This window comes from Mixophyes fleayi, chromosome 3 (genome assembly GCF_038048845.1).
Source record: "Mixophyes fleayi isolate aMixFle1 chromosome 3, aMixFle1.hap1, whole genome shotgun sequence".
In the NCBI taxonomy this organism is placed as follows: Eukaryota; Metazoa; Chordata; class Amphibia; order Anura; family Limnodynastidae; genus Mixophyes; species Mixophyes fleayi.
The window spans coordinates 299,322,630-299,342,260 of record NC_134404.1 but is presented as its reverse complement, the minus strand read 5'-3'; the positions used below and the strand labels follow the sequence as shown (position 1 = coordinate 299,342,260).

The 19,631-nt window shown below is 41.6% G+C and overlaps 1 protein-coding gene across 1 annotated transcript in view; it reads left to right on the top strand.

The window, feature by feature from the left end:
* The window catches only part of PUS10 (pseudouridine synthase 10), a 78,365-nt gene that overhangs the window by 45,050 nt on the left and 13,684 nt on the right, over nucleotides 1-19,631 (top strand). The window contains exons 14-16 of the mRNA XM_075203861.1: nucleotides 14,080-14,132; nucleotides 15,772-15,889; nucleotides 17,508-17,650. Of these exons, the coding sequence (XP_075059962.1) occupies nucleotides 14,080-14,132; nucleotides 15,772-15,889; nucleotides 17,508-17,650 (314 nt within the window). The remainder of the gene's footprint in view (nucleotides 1-14,079; nucleotides 14,133-15,771; nucleotides 15,890-17,507; nucleotides 17,651-19,631) is intronic.

The window sequence follows — 19,631 nt, the reverse complement described above, 5'->3', positions numbered from 1 at the left end:
CAGCTGCTTGTTCAGATATAGCAGTAGCTGCTTGGGCTCGGTCTTTCTCTAATACGGTGGCTGAACTTGCTCAGTTGGTGCTGTCACAGGCTGTGGCCATTCCATCTTTTCCGCTTGCACGGAAGCGAAGAACATTGGTTCTAGTTCGCTAAGTCAGTGTTTGACTGTTTCTACCCCACCGAGTCTGTAGAACCAGCTTGGGTACAGGGACTTGTATCCTCTGTACAGGGTTTGATGTTGGTTTCTTCCTCTTAGAGAGGTTGTTGCATTATGCTGGTTGGCGGCACCCCTTCAGGGAAATCGGTCAGATTCTGACTCTTGTTCCCAGGAGGAGGTGAATTGGTGGTGGATGCTCATTTGGTGGTGGAGGAGGTTCATTCTGTTCGTCCGAATGTGGAGGAATTAATACAGGCTGTGCGTCGGGTACTTGACTTTCCTAAGAAAGAGGTTCCTGACGCTCCAAAGGTTTCTCTTTTTGCATGCTAAGTAAAATAAATCTTTCTCTTTTCCGGCTTTTTCCCAATTGAAAGATTTGTTGTCAGAGCCTTGGCTTCTCCTGATAGGAGGTTCCAAGTATCTCGGCGACTGCAGTCGTGTTACCCTTTTTTCTCCTGAAGTTCTTGCTAAATGGGAGACACCTCTACGTGTGGATGCTGCTGTTGCAAGGTTAGCCAAAGTAACTACTGTTCCTCTTCTTAACGCAGCCACTCTTAAGTGGTACAGACCATAAGGTTAAAGTCGTCCTTAAGTCCAATTTTTTGGCACCAGGTGCCTTTTTGAGGCCTGCCTTGGTATCTGCGTGGGTTAACAAATCTGTGGAACGCTGGTCAGAACAGCTTTATAAAGATTCATTGGCATGCAGGTCGTCCTCTGAATTGCTTCCGTTAGTGGAGCAATTTCAGAGGGCAACAGATTATTTATGAGAGGCAGCTATAGACGCGGGACTGATTGGTGCACATATTTCTGCCTCTGCAGTTTCGGCTCATCGCGCTCTCTGGCTTAAGTCCTGGAAGGCTGATGTAGAGTCTAAAAAGGCTCTTGAGACCATACCTTTGTTAATGTGCCTATCGTCGCTAACCAATAACGATTGTCGAACCTCGATTTGTGTTTCCAAAGCACAAAGGTTTATTCGCAATAAGTGGAAAAATATGCTCAAGCGAAGTAATCGTAAATACAGCCGTTACTTATCGCAGGCGCTCTGGATCCAGTGCAGTCATTCAATCCTGAAGTCTGGGGACAAGATGTCTGCACTCTGGATCACAAGCTGCTGCTTATATACACAATCAAATACAGTAATACAATGAAGATGGTATAGCTTGCATCTATTGGTCCGGGTCTCAGGAATGTCCAAGGGGTCGTCAATCATTGGCTGGTTCATCCTAAGGAATCCAAAGGAGGGGGTCATCTCTGCAGGGGGTATGCTCTGCTCTTCCCGCCCGGATTCCTTAGTCTTAAGTAGTTCATAATTCCCTATCATTCATAACTTGCGTATGCACTCTGCGATTCCCTCGCAGAGTGAACCAAACAGTAGAATATGTAATAAGGTCCATTATGATACCACTCATGATGTTATTCCTTTAACCCATTCCGTGTATTTCACTAATATGCATGTAACTCTGATATAACATATAAATACTACTATATTTCGACATAACTGACTATGTGTTGCAATTACCATTAATGTGTACTATTTTATAAGTATGCGTGTTTGTGCGAATGTATGGTAAAAGACCGATTACTGTTGTTGCCACGTGTAGTGGATGCGTACGCCCTTTCACGCCGTAGCGTGCCCTTGTACGTCATAGCGTACCGTACGCATCTTTTCAGACAAAGACAACCAAGTTTGCTAGACTTTAATTGAAATGACTTTATCCAATTTGCTGACTTCGACAGTTCCACCCTTTGATAGTGTAATAAACTATCACCCAATCACCGTTTCAAGTTCAGGATTATACAATACTTCTTCACAGACCATGATCTCAGTATCTGGTACCACCCTTTCAGTCTCTTTCTCAGTGTTACTCCCATGAGACCGTTTTCCACACTTCAACACAGTAGGAACACATTTGACAACTAAACCAATTGCTAAGATGACACCCAGTATAAGGAGAAGGAGCTTACCTACACTCGCAATCATTTCCTGTACCCACTCCCCCAGACCGGAGAACCATTTTGCTGGGTTCAACCATGAGAACCAACCCGCCACCTTTTCCCCGACCTCATATAACGAAGAATTATGGCTCTTTCGAAATTCCCATTTCAGCTGCAAAATTTCATCCATCTTCCGGTCTATAACCTCTTTAGGGTCTTCAGTATTATTAGTAATGTACGTGCAACATTTGACACCGAACTGGGTGGCCAGTGTCACACAGTACCCACCAGTAATAGAGGTGAGATAATTTAGTACCAGTCTATGTTGCACCAACTCCTTTTTGTACGCTTGTAGCTCCCTTCCAGTATACCTGAAAGTGTCATCATACATCTCGGTGATATTATCTATTAATTTAGCTAGGTCTTGGATATATTTAAAGTTTAATGTTCCCCGAGCGGTCCTGGTGAGATCTAGAGCAACCATAACTTGGAAACCAGCAGTTTCACTAATCAATTTTGTAGCTATGGGTTCCTCACCAGGAATCATATTTCTCTTGCCACGGTGTTCATACTGTGTGTGTATGTATGGTGGTGATGTAGTCTTGTGAATATCTACCATTTCTTCATGAGTAATAGTCATGATTTCAGGAACCAGTTTAGCTAGGAAACACAAGCCCTTGGAACTCGGAGTCACCCAGGAATAAGCTTTCCTTCCACAAACAAAATACACATCATCAGGGAGAACATAAGGAACAGTATGCCCATGAATTATATCACACAGAGTTTTGATAAAACTACCCATGCCTAGTGTCTCCATCTGCTCTAGACACGTGTCGGCATTAATGATATTTTCACATTTATCTGTAGAGACTTTACCAATAGATACCTTCTTATGTTTGGTTATACGCCCTAACTTGTGACTTCCATCAGCATTCCTGCCTAGTAGTGACCTTGTGAGTCTCTCTCTAAAATGAGTGTGGCGAGCCATTGTCTGATCTGATAGGTCAGCCTCCCAATTCTCCAGGCGCTTTGCATGAGATATGTTTAGGCACAGCAAAGATCTGCCTATGGAGTATTGTCGAAGCGTCAGACTAGGGGACCTAGTGTTATTGTACCTCCCTTCTATGGGCCTCCCACCCCTTAATTCGAGTACTTCGGATATGTTTAAAGGGAATGGCACTAGTCCTATGTTATGCTGCCCTTGAGGCACGTGAGAGCACACCCAACACTCAGTTTGGTTTAGCACCTTACCCACCAGGGAGTGATAATCCTCCAAAGGATGCCCGCCTATATTCAGAGTACTGGGGGACTAGCATCGTTGGATGCATCTCTCGTCAACTAGGGAGTTGCAGAACTTGCAGATACAATACTCATCAGACAATAGCCCCTCACACTGCCTCCGAGTTCCTGAGCTAGCAGACCTTTTCATAACCCCTGGACCAAGTTTGATAATGGGCTGCTCAGGATATCCTATTAACTTTTCTTCGGCCTCCATTTCATCCGTATCACTCCCAGAACTCTCCTCCATCCTCCATTCTCCTTCACAAAAATAGAATGTCCTAGAAAAAGTAAAAACAAGGAAAATCCTGGAACAAAAGAAAAACAAAAACCGCCACTCCATCGCTGGAAAGATAGTTCTGAGGCAACGTCTCTGGTTCAGGTGTCTCAACTGCAGGCTTTAGGTCTCCCGGAACAGGCTCACAAGTGACAGCTCTATGTCGTCGGTCTGAGTCTTGTCTTGCACTTTCTCCGGATTATGGACTCTCCTGCAGTGGGTGGAATGGACCCAAGTGTCTTTCTCTGCAACCTTCAGTGATGTAGTACTGGTCAGCAGCACTTGGTACGGTCTGTTAAACAACCTGAACGTAAGAAATTGCGGATCATAACATAGTCTCCAGGTTCAACATCATGACAGTTCGTTTCTGGCATACCAGGTGACAGCATTTTTAGTTTTTGTTGTTGTTGTTTCAGCTGTCTACTCATTCTTATAAGATATTGTACAGTCACTTCATTATTACACTTTAAGTCGTCTTGTGGACTCACGATCAAATGAGGTTGTCGTCCGAACAGTATCTCAAAGGGGGACAGATTAAGAGGAGGTCTAGGAGTGGTTCGAATGCTGTGGAGGACCAACGGCAAAGCCTCAGGCCATGCCAACCCAGTTTCAGCCATTATCTTACCTAGTTTGTTCTTGATAGTACCGTTTACTCTCTCCACCTTACCACTGGCTTGTGGTCGGTAAGGGGTGTGAAGTCTGCTACTGATTCCCATGAGTTTACACATATTTTGGAAGATATCACCAGTAAAATGGGTACCCCTATCACTTTCAATGATTCTAGGGATACCGAACCTACACACAAAGTCTTGTACGATTTTCTTTGCAGTGAACACAGCAGTATTAGTGGCTGCCGGATATGCTTCTACCCAACCGGAAAACACATCAATACACACTAACACATACTTTAGATTCCTGTACGGTGGTAATTGGATATAGTCAATTTGTATTACCTGAAAAGGTCCGTCTGTAGGAGGGATGTGGGATGGCTCAGTTGGAATAGTTTTCCCAACATTTTTCCTCAAACAAGTAAGACATGACCTTGCTTTCTTACCAGCCTGAGAGGAAAATCCGGGAGCACACCAGTATGCTCTCACCAGTTTGCACATACCTTCTTTACCCAGGTGAGTCAGGCCGTGTGCTGCTTCAGCCAGGCTTGGATAGTATGTTCGGGGAGCTACGGGCTTACCTTGTCCATCCCTCCAGAGTCCTGAGGACTCTTGACCACATCCCTTCGCCTTCCAGACAGCCTTCTCCTGCAGGGAACACAAATCTTGCATTTCAATTAATTTCTGCGTGTCTAATGTCTGAAAAACCATCATAGTCTCGGTCGATACAGTCATAGGTTGCCCTGCTGCCCATTTAGCAGCTTCGTCTGCCCTGTTGTTGCCCAATGACACTGGGTCTTCTTCAAAGGTATGGGCTTTGCACTTTATGACGGCTACTGTTCTGGGTAACTGTATCGCTGTCAGAAGTCCTTTTATGTGTTGTGAGTGTGCCACTGGTGTACCTGCTGCTGTCGTAAAGTTTCTAAGACGCCAAAGGGCCCCAAAATCGTGCACTACCCCGAAGGCGTACCTAGAGTCAGTATAAATATTGGCTGATTTACCCTCTGCCAGTTCACACGCTCTCTTTAGTGCTACTAGTTCCGCCACCTGGGCTGAGTGAGGTGGACCAAGGGGTTCAGCTTCTACCACATCCTGATCGTCTACAACAGCGTAACCAGTACATAGCTCTCCTGTCTCTGTCTGTCTATGGCAACTTCCGTCTGTATAAAACGTAAAATCTACATTTTCTAAGGGGGTGTCACGTATGTCGGGCCTTGCAGTAAAGGTCTGATTCAGGTGTTCCATACAGTCATGCGTGTCAGTATTCTTGCCTAACTCATCATCAACCAGGGTCTCCTCACCTCCCACCCTTTGTGTCTCTTGAGACACATACGGAAGATATGTAGCTGGATTTAGGGTGCTACATCGTTTGATGGTGATGTTTGAGGGTGCCATCAGGGCTAATTCCTACTTTGTGAATCTAGCTGAAGAAACATGTCTGGTTTGTGCTGAATTTAACAGAGCTGATACAGCATGGGGTGTATAGATGGTTGAATTATGTCCTAATACTACATCCTCGCTCTTACTTACTAGAAGGGCCGTTGCTGCTACACTTCTGAGACATGTTGGGAGTGACCTTGCCACATTGTCTAATTGTGCACTGTAGTATGCTACCGGTCTGCTAGCGTCACCATGTTTCTGTGCGAGGACACCTGCTGCACAGCCATCAGCTTCTGTACAATATAGCTCAAAAGGCTTTTCATAATCAGGTATTCCCAATGCAGGTGCTCTTGTCAGACTATCTTTAAGATTAAAGAACGCTTGCTCTTACTCTTCTGTGTGTACGACACGTTCTGGTTTTGAGGAAGAGACTAGCTCCTGCAATGGTAATGCCAGAATAGAAAAACCTGGGATCCAGGACCTACAGTATCCACACATCCCCAAGAAAGTACGAATCTGCTTCTGGCTCTGCGGCAGGGTCATGTGTTGTATAGCCTCAATTCTGTCGGTTGTCAGGTGTCTTAGCCCCTTAGTGAGGCAGTGTCCTAAGTATTTGACCTTAGTCTGACATAGCTGTAATTTATCCTTTGCCACCTTGTGCCCTGTTTGTGAAAGATGAAGCAACAACAATTTAGTATCATGTAAACATGACATAAAAGAATCAGAGCACAACAACAAATCGTCCACATATTGAATTAGAACAGACCCATTGTGGGGTTGAAAGGATTGTAAACAGTCATGTAAGGGTTGGGAGAAAATACTGGGGCTGTCAATGAACCCCTGGGGTAGTCTGGTCCATTTATATTGCACTCCCCTGTAGGAGAATGCAAAAAGGTATTGGCAGTCAGGGTGAAGAGGGACTGAAAAGAAAGCAGAACATAGATCAATGACAGTAAAATGACTGGCAGACGGTGGAATCTGCATGAGGATGACAGCTGGATTCGGCACTACGGGGAATTGGCTCTCAACAACTTTGTTAATTCCCCTTAAGTCCTGGACTAATCTATAGCCCCTCCCCCCATTCTTCTTCACAGGGAAAATGGGACTATTTGCTGTACTGGCTGTACGAATTAAAATCCCTTGTTGTAACAGCCTCTCAATAACAGGATATACCCCTAGTTCCACCTCCGGTTTTAATGGATACTGTGGGATTTTTGGAGCTATCCTACCACTTTTTAGATTGACCATGACAGGGGCTACGTTTGCCATCAGTCCAGTGTCCTGTCCATCTCTGGTCCATAGGGAACCTGGTATTTCCAGCAACATCCCCTTTACTTGAGATGGACTTTGTTCTATAACAGGAGAGTGTAACATTAACCTTTGAGGGGTGTCCAATATGTCCTGTACCTCATGTGCAACCTTCTCGGGTATATCTAGGAACACACCATCTGAAGTACAGTATATGACACATCCCATTTTACATAACAAGTCTCTCCCTAGCAAGTTAGTAGGAGCCGCTGCAGCCAAGAGAAACGAATGCTTAGTATGCAGAGGCCCGATAGTAACTTCGGCGGGTTTAGTTAGAGGATAATGTAACACTTTTCCCGTCACCCCCATAGCTGGAATAGTTTTGCTGGTCACCTGTAGATTGAAAGGAGAGGTTATCACAGATCGGGCCGCCCCTGTATCTACAAGAAAAGTTTGTTTCCTGCCAGCTATGTCAACTATCATTGTTGGTTCTTCACTCTGACTCTCAGTTAACCTCACTGGCTGTAGACTACAGGTATGACCTGACCCCTAGCGCTGACTATTGATTTCCCGCGCAGCATTTGCTGCCGTAATATGCGCGGGTAGATGTGAGTCTTCTAGTCTATGTGAATCCTTTCTTGGAGGATATCTATGTGACCCACCCCTATGTGTATTGAGTCTTTCTTTATTACACTCTCTAGCGTAATGTCCTTCCTCGTTACAGTTGAAACACCTGATCACTTTAGGTTTCCTGTTATATGGGTTGTATGCTGGTGGTCGTGTGTGCACCCCTTCTAGAGCCTGTATACTTACCGTCATTAACTTATCACTTTTCTCTTCCCTTTTTCTAAAAAGGTTCTTGTCATGCTCCACAGCAGACTCCCTAAGGAAGTCTACCGTGACGCCTCTCCAATTAGGTAATGTGGTTTGTACTCTCGTCTTTAAATTTTCCCTAAGGCCATCCATCAGTACTCCTACAGCTACCTCTCTGTGATGTGGGTCCTCACTTATGTTGGATATCCCAGTAAATCGTGCAATCGCTGTTATAGCTCTAGCAAAGTAATCTGAGGCAGTTTCACTATCCTTTTGTTTAATGGTGAAAATCTTACTCCAATTTACCACTACTGGAAAACAGATGGCTAAGTGTTTGACAATTTGTTCTATATTCCGTTGATTAATCTCATCAGTCAAGGTGTCATCTTCCTCCAACAAACAATCTCCAATAAATTTTTGTATGTTAGTATTGGGAGGAAGACACGCCCTCAACACTACCCGCCAATCCTTACTGGTTGGTTCGTGAGCATTTCCTAAGTCTTTAACAAATTTCTGACATTTAGCTAACTCCTTTCTAGGGTCCGGGAATTCAGTCATAATGGAACGTAATTCTGATCTAGTCCAGGGACAATGCATTGTAACATTTCTTAACGGAACTACACCATCCTTATCCGGTTTCCCATTGGGAACTGATATTGTGCGGACCGGGAACGCACCCTCTGGTACACTGACTTCAGGAGACACTACAGGATTTACAGGCCCTAGATTTAGAACACTTTCACTCCTAGTGATCACGCTACTCTCACCTATCTCAGCCATTTTCTCATACTTGCGTTGAGCCTCTAGTACATTAACAGCATGGGCAATGGCCGAAATCACAGTGGGTTCATCTTCATTTTCAGATACACTTGATTGAAACTGATTTAAAACAGGGTACAACTTAGTAATTTTTCTATTTTCAGTTTTAACAACGGCTGTACTTACCCCTCCCGCCACATAAGGTGGCGGGGGCGCGCTTGCGCTGAGTTCGCCACGCTTCTCAACGGTTACATCCGCCTTGCGCGCGCTTTTCGCCACGCCTATTTCCGGTTTGCATTCGCTGCTCTGCCACGTGTTACCTTCCATTTGCCACAATTTTAAACAATCATTATGTCTATTTCTCTTTTTCGTTGACTTGATCAACCATATTTTATCTTTTACAGTATTCAGTACCTCTGCATTAAAACTCCCTATTGTTGGGAAAGGCTTATCACAAGCTTTGGTCATCCCGACCCACGTGTCACAATACACAGTTGCATATGCACCATATTTCTTACACAAGAGAAACCTCGCTGAACCTATAGGGCCTTCCTTAGGCAGTACACTGACCATCTCTAGCGTATGCTTAGCACCCATGTTGAACAATATACCTTCTACCCGGAACACAGACACACCGCAATGCTCTGTTCTTTCCACCTAATAATTTCAACTCTGTTGCTATACTCACCGCTAGAGATCTATAATACTCGGTGAACGTATTTCCTTTAGCCGCGCTCACTCGCTTTTCTCGCCCCTGGCGAGGGTCCCTAATACAGAAATATCACTGTGGGCCCCAAGGGCTATCAGCTCCTCGATACCCTGGCTCAACCACAAAAATCTGCTGAGTTTATTATCGCTGGGAGCGCACAGTCGATACAATCAACCTGCCTTTCCAGTATAATTCCTCCTAGCTGCTTCACCAATTCGCACTAACGGTGCGACCGGATCGCACTGCCTACCAATACTAATTATTAGCAAACCTTGCGATCTATTGGTAGCGCTTTGCGAAAACCCAGTTTTCGCATTCGGTATACCTGCCCTGTATACCGTCCTTCAGTTGGGCAATCCGCCTCGTCAGACAGCAACTGAGCACCTCAACAATAAAACAGTGTATCTACGTTACAACATCACACACTATACACCTTTTCTGCGCAGAAAATCAAAAGTTCCCAACAATAGTAATAATGTCTCAGAGGCTTTCACAAGTAATTATACTATGCATGTATAATAACTATCAACACGATTGTTTAACCACGTGGCAAGTTTACCGGAAGTTCGCGTACGCACAGCAGGAAGTACACATACGCTAAACAATGCAATACAGTTAAAACGCACAATGACAGAAAAAAAAGAAACAGTTTTCTCTTTTGTCCCTAGGTTCTAGTTAGCGTGCCCTAGATAATGCAAAACGGACATTCGGTTTCGCAACACAGAGTAAAATTCAGGTTTTGAACACCGTGCGTTCTTACCCGTTTATGACGCGTCTCCACCCTTTGTTGAGGAACCGAAATCCGTTGGTCTTGCGTATCATCGGCAACGAAACCTCCAAAGCTCACGAGCCCCCAAATTGTTAATGTGCGTATCGTCGCTAACCAATAACTATTGTCGAACCACGATTTGTGTTTCCAAAGCACAAAGGTTTATTCGCAATAAGTGGAAAAATATGCTCAAGCGCAGTAATAGTAAATACAGCCGTTACTTATCGCAGGCGCTCTGGATCCAGTGCAGTCATTCAATCCTGAAGTCTGGGGACAAGATGTCTGCACTCTGGATCACAAGCTGCTGCTTATATACACAATCAAATACAGTAATACAATGAAGATGGTATAGGTTGCATCTATTGGTCCGGGTCTCAGGAATGTCCAAGGGGTCGTCAATCATTGGCTGGTTCATCCTAAGGAATCCAAAGGAGGGGGTCATCTCTGCAGGGGGTATGCTCTGCTCTTCCCGCCCGGATTCCTTAGTCTTAAGTAGTTCATAATTCCCTATCATTCATAACTTGCGTATGCACTCTGCGATTCCCTCGCAGAGTGAACCAAACAGTAGGATATGTAATAAGGTCCATTATGATACCACTCATGATGTTATTCCTTTAACCCATTCCGTGTATTTCACTAATATGCATGTAACTCTGATATAACATATAAATACTACTATATTTCGACATAACTGACTATGTGTTGCAATTACCATTAATGTGTACTATTTTATAAGTATGCGTGTTTGTGCGAATGTATGGTAAAAGACCGATTACTGTTGTTGCCACGTGTAGTGGATGCGTACGCCCTTTCACGCCGTAGCGTGCCCTTGTACGTCATAGCGTACCGTACGCATCTTTTCAGACAAAGACAACCAAGTTTGCTAGACTTTAATTGAAATGACTTTATCCAATTTGCTGACTTCGACACCTTTTTCTGGGGTGTTTTGCTTGGACCTCAGCTTTACTCAATTATCAGTCAAGCAACAGGAGGAAAGAGCCCGTTTTTTGCTGTTAATGCTTCCAAACAAAGAATGTGCAGATTCCAGTTCTTTCGGTCCTCAGAAAGGTTTCGGGGTCAATATACCTCATGCCAATATTCTAGAGGCCAGTCATCCGTCTCCATGGGTGGATTGCTGCGTGGGCTCCAGGCCTGGCCTGCTCGCCATCCAGCAGCAAAATCTGCAAACATACAGTCCGCATGACTGGCATATTGATCCTCCGCTGTCGTCAGTGGTAGGAGCCCGTCTTATCTTGTTAAGAGATCGGTGGTTTCAGTCTACCACTGATGTCTGGGCTCAGGGGGTGGTGGACCAGGGATACAAGATCGATTTGCTCAGTCTTCATCCCAGATGGTTCTTTTCCACAGGGCTTCCCACTTGTCCATGAAAACGACTTGTCTTACGAGAAGCAATTCAATTCCTCATTTCTTCTGGAGTGATTATTTCGGTGCCAGATTCACAAAGAGGTTTGGTTTTTTTTACTCCAAACTTTTTCTCGTGCCAAAACCAGACGGCTCATTCAGACCAATTCTGATTCTGAAATCTTAGAACTCCCAGGTCAGAGTGCCCAGGTTCAAGATGGAGTCTTTGCGCTCGTTCATTCACGGCATGTAACAAGGATAAGTTATGGTGGCTATAGACATCAAGGATGCCTATCTCCATGTGGTTGTTTGGAAGGGTCATAAGTCCCTTTTGAGGGTTCGATCAGAGCACTTCCAATTTCAGGCTCTTCCTTTTCGTCTGGCTATGGCCCCACGTTTCTTCACCAAGATCATGGCAGCCATGGCTGCTCTGCTAAGGTGCAAAGGGATTACAATCATCCCTTACATAGACGATAATTCATGTACATTCTCTATAGGTTCCTCCGGTAGCTCCATGGAATTTGAATTTGGTGTTGAATGCTTTACAGCATCCGCCTTTTGAATCTTTGTATACAGTGGAATTTAAATTTCTAACCTGGAAAACGGTTTTGACCTTTTCTACGGCATGCAGAGTTTCAGAACTTGCTGCTTTATCTTCCAAGTCTCCTCTTCTTGTTTTTCATAAAAACAGGGCAGTTCTGTGAACCAAGCCCTCTTTTCTTCATAGAGTTGTGTCTGAATTTCATCTAGATCAGGACATTGTCATTCCGGCACTGACTGATTTTATGTCCTCGGTTAACAATTATTTTATTCGTTATCTCGATGTTGTCCGAGCTTTGCAAATATTGGTGCATAAGTCTCAAAAGGTGCACAAGACTGAGGATCTTTTGAATCTCTATCATGCTCACAAAAGAGGCTAGCCAGGTTCTAAAGTCACTTTTGCTAGGTGGATTACGGCTGTTATCCGTCAAGCTTATAGTGGGGCTGGGGAGCCTATCCTAGATAATCTGAGCGGACACTCTACAAGGTCTGTAAGTGCTTCCTGGGCGGCCTGCCATGGTGCCTCCAGTGAAGAGCTGTGTAAACAGCCACGTGGTCGTCTGTACACACATTCTCTAAATTTTACAAGTTTAATGTGTTTGCATCCAAGGATGCAAGTTTGAGAAGAAAGGTGCTTCGTGCCGTTTCTTCTGATCGATCCCTCCCGTGAGGCAGCTTTGGGATGTCCCCGGTGTTCCCCAAAGAAAGGCAGAGAAAATTGGATTTTTATACTTTCGTAAAATTCGTTTCTCTTAGTCCATTGGTGGACACCCCGCGCCCATCCTTAACGCTCTAGTTTCTCCTACTGTTTGACATGTTGTCCTGTTAAGAGAATGTTATTGTTTGTTAATTGTATTCTCTTTTCCTGTTTTCTCTCTATCTCCCCTTTCTGTGGGCTTGGTTAAACATAAACTGAGGCTGAGACAGGAAGTGGGGTATAGAGGGGGAGGAGCTAGGGCTTGGTTAAACAGAAGTTTAAAGTGCCAGTTCGCCCTGTTCATACTATATACCCCAATGTCCCCGGTGTCCCCCAAGTGAAACGGATTTTACAAAAAATCCAATTTTTTTAATTATTTTTTTTTTGTTGAGACACATTGCTACAATGCAAAAGCATATGACAAAATAAGTCCTTGAGTTATCAGTGTACAAAAACATGTTTGCATATATCTTGCATACAAACTCATTTTCGTTAGCATACTATACATTTTATAAACTTTAAAACAAAGGAAGCAATCTTTACAAGCAGAGGGAACTCTTAGACCAAGTACCAGTTTACAGAGAACCACTTTCCCATACTTGTAGGATATATCATCAGACAGGTACCTAAATTAAAAAGACTGTATTAAAAGGCACATATTCATCGGTTTTGAACATCACAGCATTATTTTTGAAGGGGCTTGTGGTCCATATATTGGTTAAAGCACAAGCAATTTATATACCCAATCCTGTAACAAGGTATAAAAACAAACATCAACCTGGGAATTATAAATATAATCAATCGACCAATGAACTTGAAAGAAGGCAGTATGGTTTACGTTTTTGTTTTTGTTTTTTCATTTTATCTTTATTTTTTATTATGAATTTTTGTTCAGTTATATTTGCTTTTGATCCTCAGAAATATTGTAATACATTGTATAAGCGATTTATCTTTAAACATAAGTTGGTTGCTGTAGTTAACCTATCATATTTCATTATTGATTGTTTTTCATGTCTGCCTCTATAGCAACAAAGTTTTACCTATTTATGCGTTTGATCATGTGACCTGATCACATGATGTGCTGCGGCTTGTTTTATCATTCTTGGACAGGGTGCTGCCACTGCTTCTGCCATTTTTGGTAAATAGTCCCCATGGTCCACGTTGTGTGGAAGTATCCTTGGGCAAAATAATGGGTTTTTATTTATTTAATTATTTTTTAATTAATTTGCAGTAACTTTTTTTTTTTTTAATCGTTTGTATAAAATTAAGGGTATTTTTCCTTTTGTATTATATGGCTGATGGCCATGAAAAGTAAAATGGTATGAAGTTCACTAGCATTGATTTTAAAATATAAAAAAATTATCTTGTGTTAAAGAAATGTGCAGTAATTATGTTTAATAAAAGTTTAAACGGTTAGCATTTTGACTGTTTTATATTTGCTGTATTGGTTTGGATGTAAATAAGTAGCTGCTATTCCTTGTCTGTTTATTTTGCAGTATAAAACTCTCTTTATTGCTCTCTATTACATTTTGTCTTTTGCTATTGCAGAAAATAAACAGTTCTGACAAAATCCAAGTCCGTGACTTTCAGATTGTCACCAGGTAAGTGTTTTATCTGTTCTAGACTATACACGTGTCACTTGACCTGCGTTAGTGCTCTGCCCTTCGGCAGCATTCCAGCGAATGTTGACTGTATCATACACAGCAGTTTTGGAATAGGATTTGTTCATTCCTATGGACAACTGCTCTTAGTCAAAACTGGATCAACGCTCTGGGGGGTCTTGGGGCACTCAAGACAATAAAGCCCCTATAGTGTAATATGATTTATCATTTTAAACATATTTTAGACAAAAACACAGGCATTAATTTGTTCTGCCTTCACGAGTAGTACACTGTGAAGTAGGGCATACCTCCAAACTGTCCTTGTAGTTGGACCAAATCCTGACTAAGCAAGACAGTCACCCAAATTCTGCACTGTCCCATCAGGTTCGGGACAGTTGTCAGACTGTTCTGCTCTCTGCTACCTGTTTTTGTCACTTTCACTACCTGTGGCTGCTGCTTTAGCTCACTTGCTGCTTGTCTGGATCCTGGAATGTTGGAGGCCCTATTTGGCAAGAAAAAAAAATGGGCACATGAAATTCAGAAAACTTTTACCATCCCTGGCATTAAATCAATACCACTAACATTTAATAATTAGGCCTCCCTCCAGCCACAACCTTAAAATACAAGTATTCACATTTAGTAAAATAGATCTATTTCCCTCCAAACAGCCCCAGCAATAAATTATTAGCGTTTAAGTTTAATAAATATAACTATTTCCCACAACCATCCCTGGCATTAAATAATTCATATTCACATTTAATAAATAGTCGTCCTCCCCAAACTCAGCCCCACATTCACTTAATAGCCCTAATCCACCCGACATTAAATTAAAGGTTCCGTCACTTCACCTTATATTAATAGGCCCATAAATAAATTAATTGCACCCACCATTAAATAATTAGCTCCGACCCACAGTCCATCATTTAATTAAAAGCCTACCTTCAACCCAAATTACAGTGGAGACCCCCACACAGGCAATGAATTAATAGCATTTATGTTTAATAAATATACCTGCAGCCATCATTACCATTAAATAATTCATATTCACATTTAAGAGATAAACCTAATTCTTCTCAAACTCTAGCCCGATATTAAAATAATATTACCCCCATACCACCCCAGCACTAAATTAAAGTTCCCATCACCATATCTTAAATTAATAGGCACCACTATTCAATTAAATAGCCCCACCATCACCACACAAATAAAATAGCACCCTTTAAATTAGCCCCCACCCACACTCTACCATTACATTAATAGCCTACCTCCCACATTAAATTAAGAGCCACCCACCCATCCCTTCCCTCGCACATTATAATAAGACCTGCTTTCCCTTCCCTCACACATAGTAGTAAGATACCCACCCCTCCCTTTCCCCACACATATAGTTAGATAACTACCCCTTCCTTCCCTTACACTTACCTTGTTCCATCCACGCAGTGTTGGAGAGGCAGGATCTTCTGTCTGCCTCTTGCAACTCTGCACACATGTGACTGCCCTATCATGTGGTATGTGGAGGGTGGGCTACGTACACAAGACATTGACCGGTTCAAAGTGTTCAATCGCTTGTCAAAATTGTCAGGTTTCTTATATAAAAGAGATATAATACAAAAAAACAACATATTTGTTCTGTTTTAAGGGAAGCAGTGGCACACATGAAGGAAGGAGAAGAGGAGAAGACAAAGTGTTACAGCGCACTAATATGGACAGAGAAACCCATCTTGAAAGAAGGCTTAGAAGTTCTAGATAATTCCAAGGTTTGCTGTTAATTTTCTGTCTATTAAACTTAATACAGAACAGTGTATTACAAGCTTCTTGCTCTGACAAGGTTAAGGAAGGGTTACCTTTAATTGTTCGTCAATTGTTAAAGGAGAGTGATCATAAATAAACGTGTGTATGTGTATGTATATTTATGTATGTATGTGTGTGTGTGTATGTATGTGTGTGTGTGTGTGTGTATATATATATATATATATATATATATATATATATATATATATATATATATATATATATATATATATATATATATATTTATATTTATTTATTTATTTTGAAAACCCTTTCAGTGCTGGGGGATTTTGAAGATTTCAGGATTTTGATGTACATTTATTTTGGGTATCACTCTTGTGAACATGATCCCTTTCGTACGCTAAGTGGCCTAGTGGTTAGCATTTCTGCCTACTACAGCACTTCGGTCATGAGTTCGATTCCCGACCACGGCCTTATCTGTGTGGAGTTTGTATGTTCTCCCTGTGTTTGCGTGGGTTTCCTCCGGGTGCTCCGGTTTCCTTCCACACTGCAAAAACATACTAGTAGGTTAATTGGGCTGCTATCAAAATTGACCCTAGTCTGTCTCTGTCTGTGTTAGGGAATTTAAACTGTAGGCTCCAATAGGGCAGGGACTGATGTGAGTGAGTTCTCTGTACAGCGCTGCGGAATTAGTGGCGCTATATAAATAACTGATGAAGTGTAAAAGTATATTCTTTTTAGGACAAGTTCAGTATTATATTGGTATATTACTTCAACAGATAACACATCTAGTCTTAATTATATCATAAATTAAAGTAAAAAAAAATGTTTTGATCATTATTTTAGATGTAATATAAGATTTACTTGATGAAAAGTATCTTACATTTTAAAAGACTGGACCCTCCAGAGCTAATTGTTGCCAGCTTACCAAATAAATTGTAACAACCAGCATAATGATTTCAATTGGACAACATCATTCTTGACTGGAGTTAACATTTTAAATTACGTGATAAACTTGAGAGTTTAATACATAAAACAAATTCTATTTTCTGTACATTGACAGAAGATCCATAATGATTGTCTACTTATGTATATAAGTTTAGTGCCATGATCGTTAATTTTATAGCTATGTTATTGTTCTTTTTTTGTGTGTGGAAATTGCTTATTGATTTAAATTTCATGTACCTGTCGCTTTCATTTTTCCATTTTTTTGCTCTAGAGAATAGGTCACAGTAGCCCCTCATCACCAAAACCCCATATCCATATCACATCTGGTTCTCTGTGTTAAAACACAAACTGTTCTTTTTTTATTTTATTTTTTTTAAAATGGTCCAGCAAACATTAATGATATTGCTGACAGTGTTGGTGATGCCAGCGCTGTAGGTATACCGTTTTTTGTTTTTTTTTAATATGAAACAGTAGATTTAATTTTTACCCTTGTTTGGTTTCCTGTTGTGGAAGGAATCCATAAGTTTAATATTATTGTGTTTTTGATGCTGAACAAGAAATACAAAGATTCTAATTAAGGAATCATTTTGATTAGAAAGATGCTAAGGAAACTTTGGTAAGTTTGCCATAATACAATTATATGATCACATTGCAGTAACTGAATGTTTCTCACAGGAGGTGAAGCTCATACAGAAAACTCCTCTTCGTGTACTTCACCGCCGGCCGCTAGCTTCAAGATGTCGCGTTATTCACACTATGAAAACGGAGTATGTAGATGAACACCATTTCAGACTATATTTAAAGACACAAGCTGGGACGTATCCTTTCTTAACTACAGAAGAAAACTTATTTGATTTTCTATGATAATTTAATGACATATATCAATAATGAAAGATAGTGGCATCTATATGAATGTAAGTCCTGCACACAAGCAGCAGTTTAGTTGAGAAACATGTTGGGTAGAGCACGTTAATATACACTAATGTGCTCTATCCAACATGTTTCATCCATAGAGCTGTATGGACTTCATCAATGATTAGTGTAATACTGGTGAGCATTATTGGGAACATACAGTTTAGAATTTAGTCTGCTCAAGGGAAAGATTTGCACTTGAGAAGCTACGATTCTGGTGCTTGACAGACAATAAAAATATTTGCTTCATCAGTTTTAGTTCCATTTTGTATAAATGCACGTTTGAGGATAAGTTTATTTTGCCACCATGTCGGGAAGGGTTTTACAGATCGATTTTGGCTTTTGCTTAGTCAGTACCTGCCATTACTGACCTCTCTTACTGGTGATGCTTGTCCACCTGACCCTCACCAACTGCACACCAAAGAGGTGCCCCCTGTTGTAGAAGAATAGTCACTGCCACCACCAGGCTTCTTCACTACATCTGAAACAGTTTGCTCCTGGGTGGTGTGTTTTACTGCTGCAGCACCTCTTTGCTGGTAATTCTGGCTGTTTACATTGAATCAGGAATGCTGGGTAACATGCAGTGCATTGTATCAGTACGCTGGATTCAACACTGAATAGCCAGTCAGTGGATGGATTAGAGTTCTAGCTCGTATGTGTAACTTGCATGGATACAGTAAGTATAGGTGCCTCACAGGAACAATGCAGGACATTTAGTTTGCTTAGAAATCACTTGTGCAAGAGCTGTTGGCAAACATAAACCAGCTCTCTGTCCAGGCTCACTTTCTTGCCTCTCACATGAATCAGCCTGGACCATGTTCTTTACGCTATGAGCAGTGGCAGAGGCGGTGGTTCACCCCTGGTCCACACCCCTAGAATGTTGAGTGGCACAACTGTCTTTCCACCTTGGCGTCATCAAGTTTGGGTTGGACAATTTAATCCCCACCACTCCTGAAATGCGGAAGGGCTTTGCACTTTTGTATTTTGCATGCTTGTTAATTTAATTTCCTGCCAATTCATGGAGGGCATATGGTAAAAATTCAAAGATGAATAATAATAATGACAACTAGTGTATATGAAGAGGAGCAAGAGATAATGATAAGTGAAGTGCGCAGACTATAAGGGGCGTATTCAATTGTTAGCGTTAACGCTAAAAAACGAGCGCTCAAAAAATATTACCGTTTAGATTTTTTGAGCGCTCGTTTATCAGCGTTACCGCTAACAATTAAATACGCCCCAGAGGATCAGACAACAGCATTTCAGGAATTTCCCGGTAAACTACAATGGACATTCCAATATGAATAAAAAACAAAACTAAAAAAAGCCCTGAATCTCAGTGATCTTTGCACCAGTTAGTTACGGGAGATTAAATCTCAACCAACCAGTTTTTTTAATAATAAGCGAAATGTAGAAATTCCTCTATGCGCACACAGTGCTGAATGCGCGTGTTATCCCCTTTCCCCCTCCCCTCCCTTTCTTCTTTTTTTTTTTTTTTTTTTTTTTTTTTTTTTTGTAGAGGCGTGAGTAGCAGGAAATACTTCATGACCTCACACTGAATTCCTTACAATTTTTGATCAATGATTTTCCTTTAGCTACAGATCATGCAGCCTATTACTTTCTGTTGGAAAACACCACTACAATCTTAACCAACGTAACAGAAATTGTAGTGTTTCTGCTACCACCATTTTTTTAAATGGAAAAATCGCCAAAATAAGGTTGCAGGCAGCTTGCCCTTTTTGACCTTAATAACACATTATTTGTAAAGTGTTGTCTGATCAAAAGGATTGATAATCTTAATTTATAGATATTTTGAAGCACAGTCATTTAAAAAAAAAAAAAAATATATATATATATATATATATATATATATATATATATATATATATA